This window comes from Sphaeroforma arctica (genome assembly GCF_001186125.1).
Source record: "Sphaeroforma arctica JP610 unplaced genomic scaffold supercont1.2206, whole genome shotgun sequence".
In the NCBI taxonomy this organism is placed as follows: domain Eukaryota; class Ichthyosporea; order Ichthyophonida; genus Sphaeroforma; species Sphaeroforma arctica.
The window spans coordinates 2199-5600 of record NW_014038352.1 but is presented as its reverse complement, the minus strand read 5'-3'; the positions used below and the strand labels follow the sequence as shown (position 1 = coordinate 5600).

The 3402-nt window shown below is 43.4% G+C and overlaps 1 protein-coding gene across 1 annotated transcript; it reads right to left on the bottom strand.

Moving 5' to 3' along the window:
• Positions 1-287: 287 nt before the first annotated feature.
• SARC_12298 (hypothetical protein) lies at positions 288-3085 on the bottom strand (the record flags this gene model as incomplete). Its single annotated transcript, XM_014293597.1, has 5 exons — positions 288-876; positions 1151-1237; positions 1649-2235; positions 2602-2734; positions 2996-3085. Coding segments are annotated over 5 exons (918 nt in total), but the record flags the coding sequence as incomplete, so codon positions are not given.
• Positions 3086-3402: the final 317 nt, after the last annotated feature.

The window sequence follows — 3402 nt, the reverse complement described above, 5'->3', positions numbered from 1 at the left end:
GTTTGCATTTGTGCTGTCGAAGGAAACCGGCGTTTTGGGTTGGCTATAGACATAGACGTTGCTACTTTTTGCGCCACAATTGTACACAACTCTGGATCTGGAATGCATAGCTATTGGCATATTCAGTCGTAATCGCAAGTATATGAGGTTATGATATGTGCCGCTATATGCTTAGAATTTATCAATTGTGGTTAAGCCAGTGATGTGTTCATGTGGCTGTTGTGGAATTTAAATCGAGTACACATATAGGAGTGGCATATTTGCAAAGATATAGTATGTATGTAGTAGTTTTTGTTCGTCTTGGATTACACACTATTTGTGTAACGCGATTTCCTTGTATATGAAATCCATATTAATAATTTGTTCCAATTACAATCTTTATTTTGTATTATTGAGCGGCTTTATTGGGCAGTTCGGTTGTAGCACACGCATCCAAACCACGCATGTATTTATTTATTTCTATCGTTTCCCTGTCCGAATTTGCACTGTGGTCGAATTGGGTTCAAATCTCCAAGTAGTGGTTGGTATCGGAGCAAGCACCCGCTGCACTTTCGGTTCCGATGTAAGTGGGTTTCTTATAATGTAAGTGCCACGAGCGTTGACTACCAGTATTATGAGAACACCACAGCTACGCACTCGATTAGACACAGGTTTCATCGATTCCTTAACGTCTACTGCAGCCGGAACAGAACAGTTCACGAGCTTCGGTTTCCTGGCTCGGGTTGGCGAGATACGATTTGATTGTCCGACCTATTGAAAGTCACCGTTTTGTAGCCATTCTGCCACGTGTTGTTGCCAGTCCTACTAAAAGTTTATAAATAGCTGTAGATCGGGACAGTGGCAAACATGCAGTCTTTATGCATCCTCATCGTCATCCTGAGTGGTAGCGTGATATTGCAATTAAAATGGTGGGTAAATCGTGCCTAGCCGTCTACATTGAATAGCAAGAACTTCTACGTCACGAAAACAATGATAAAAGATGATTCTCACACAAAGGCAATTGAGAACGGTTTTCTCAATGCCTTCGTACGATTGTTGGAAAATTGAAAGTATATATGTAGGCACGACTTCGGAATGGCGTGATATTCACTGTAAAGTAAATGCTTAGCAGCTTTGCGCGGATACAAGCGACAGGTTACGATCGATGTACCTCTTCATTGACATTGTCAGAAGGTTCAGATTCGTGTTTGTCCTCTTCCTCCCCTCCGTCGCCTCCATCGTCCCCTGAGCCAATATCCTGTTATTGTGAAGAAGAAAAAAATAAGAGAGCAGGAATGAAGGTGGCTTTCGTATGCGGAGAGATTGCTATTTCAGTGTATAGTATAGCACAGACGGACATACATGAAATGAGAGGGGCTACGCAAGAATAGCAAGCTACGAGAGCGGACCTGACAGAATTCTCGCTAGATCAAATATACGGCACGATCTATCCGTCGCACAAATTCAAATTTGCGCCTGAAGATAGGGGCATGCCAATGTGTATATTCTTGCGAAGCACACATACCGAGCCAGACTGACGCAAAACTAACTACACACTACTATTAGCACCATCGAGAACCGTTCCTGACTCCTGACCACAACCAATTTTTATCTCACGCCTCACAACAGACAATGAATTTAGTTGCACAATCATAATCAATAAACATACCTCCTCCATTTCATCGTCCTCATCCTCATCTTCTGCATCCTCATTCTCATCCTCTTCCTCCTCAAAACTGTCCGCTTGATCGTCTTCACCTTCATCCCCATCATCTTCAGCCACGCCACCCGCATCCTCATCTACCTCCGCGTCACCATTCTCGCCATCCTCAGCATCCGAGTCCAGGTCCAACTCCTCAGCATTATCCGAGTTCTCGTTCTCATTCTCATTCTCGTTATCCCCGTCTTCCGACACCTCTGGATCGTCGGCAGCTTCTGAAGAATCTTCCTCCGCCTCATCAGCGTCATCTCCATCTGCGTTTTTGTCTGCATCTCCATCTACGTCCATATCCGCTTCGTCTTCGACATCCACCTCCGGATCGGATGTTTCGTTCTGGGCAGTCTGATGTCCCTCAGCAGCAGGAGCAGGAGCCTTTGGCTCTGTAGGGCCGGGTGCTTTCTTCCTTGGTTTGGCTTCTTTCTCTCCCTGCGCCGCTACCGACACTACGGAAGCCTTTGGCTTCGCAGGCGCCCGGCGCGGTACACCGCCTCTATTACCTCGGCCACCTCGGCCAGATTTTCGCTTGACTTTGGTGACTAATGTTCGTGTACAAAAGGTCGGCAGAAGAAAAGAACATCGTCAAATTGTGATACTCATTAACACTACACAGTCTTCGCTTGGCTGTGTCATATATATAAATGCAAAAGGATGCTTAGTTGATCTAGGCGAACATGATGTCATCGAAGACAGCATCATAGCACTCGTCTCATTCGTGGCTAACGCGTACGACTGCGGAAAACACTGCAGACCCATCTGTCACCCATACAAACGATGTAGCAGTAATCTACGATACCAACGCTATATAGTATTTCAAATGCTGGACGCGTCTCGCATAAGGCATGAAGAACCACAGAAAGTAACTGTAAATACGATGAGATACTAGCCTACCAATTCAAACATACCCGAGATTGACTTGTGGGCGGGACACAAGGTCGTCGACATGCCTTTCCTCATGACATGTTTACAGGGACCGCTCTCGGGATCTTCATATGTGCAGAATATAAATTGGGAATCTTTGTCTAGCGGTGCATGCCGCTGTATCATGAAAGTATAAATTACATTAAAATAATGGGTTGGAATTGGACAAAGCGAAGCCTTGAGTGAATAGAAATACCAGCGCAAGTATTACAACTTCGCAATTACAGCAATAGATTGGAAGCAAGGAAATGGTAATCTCTAAGGCGAGGATCAAATCATCGAAGTTTACATAGTAACAGAAGCGCATACGACAATAAATGCTGATGTATGGTGCATAGTGTGAACGTTTGAAACGGTCAATATCAAATAGCTACATACCCTGCAAAAGTACAGATTCTTCAAGGGCTTGAAATAGCACGGCTTGGCTTGGCAGACACCGTCGTATATCGCCTGATATACGTTCTGCTGATAGGTGTAAGCAGTAAAATAAGAATAACCGCTACGATGGGAATTAAATGACAACGTACTCGAGAAAATCAAAAGTATGTTATTTGCATGCACCGATACACACTTAAAAATTAATCCTAGATGGAAGAAGATGCAGCGCAATCAACTTAACCTACCTATACCGTACAGAACAAACCTAATCTGCACTATGTGAAGCATTTCGTGAATATCAATAAATTACGATAATATATATGAATTCTAAATATATACACTTTGATACGTCATAACATGAATATGTACACAAGTATAGTATAACATGTAAAATATAGTATACATTA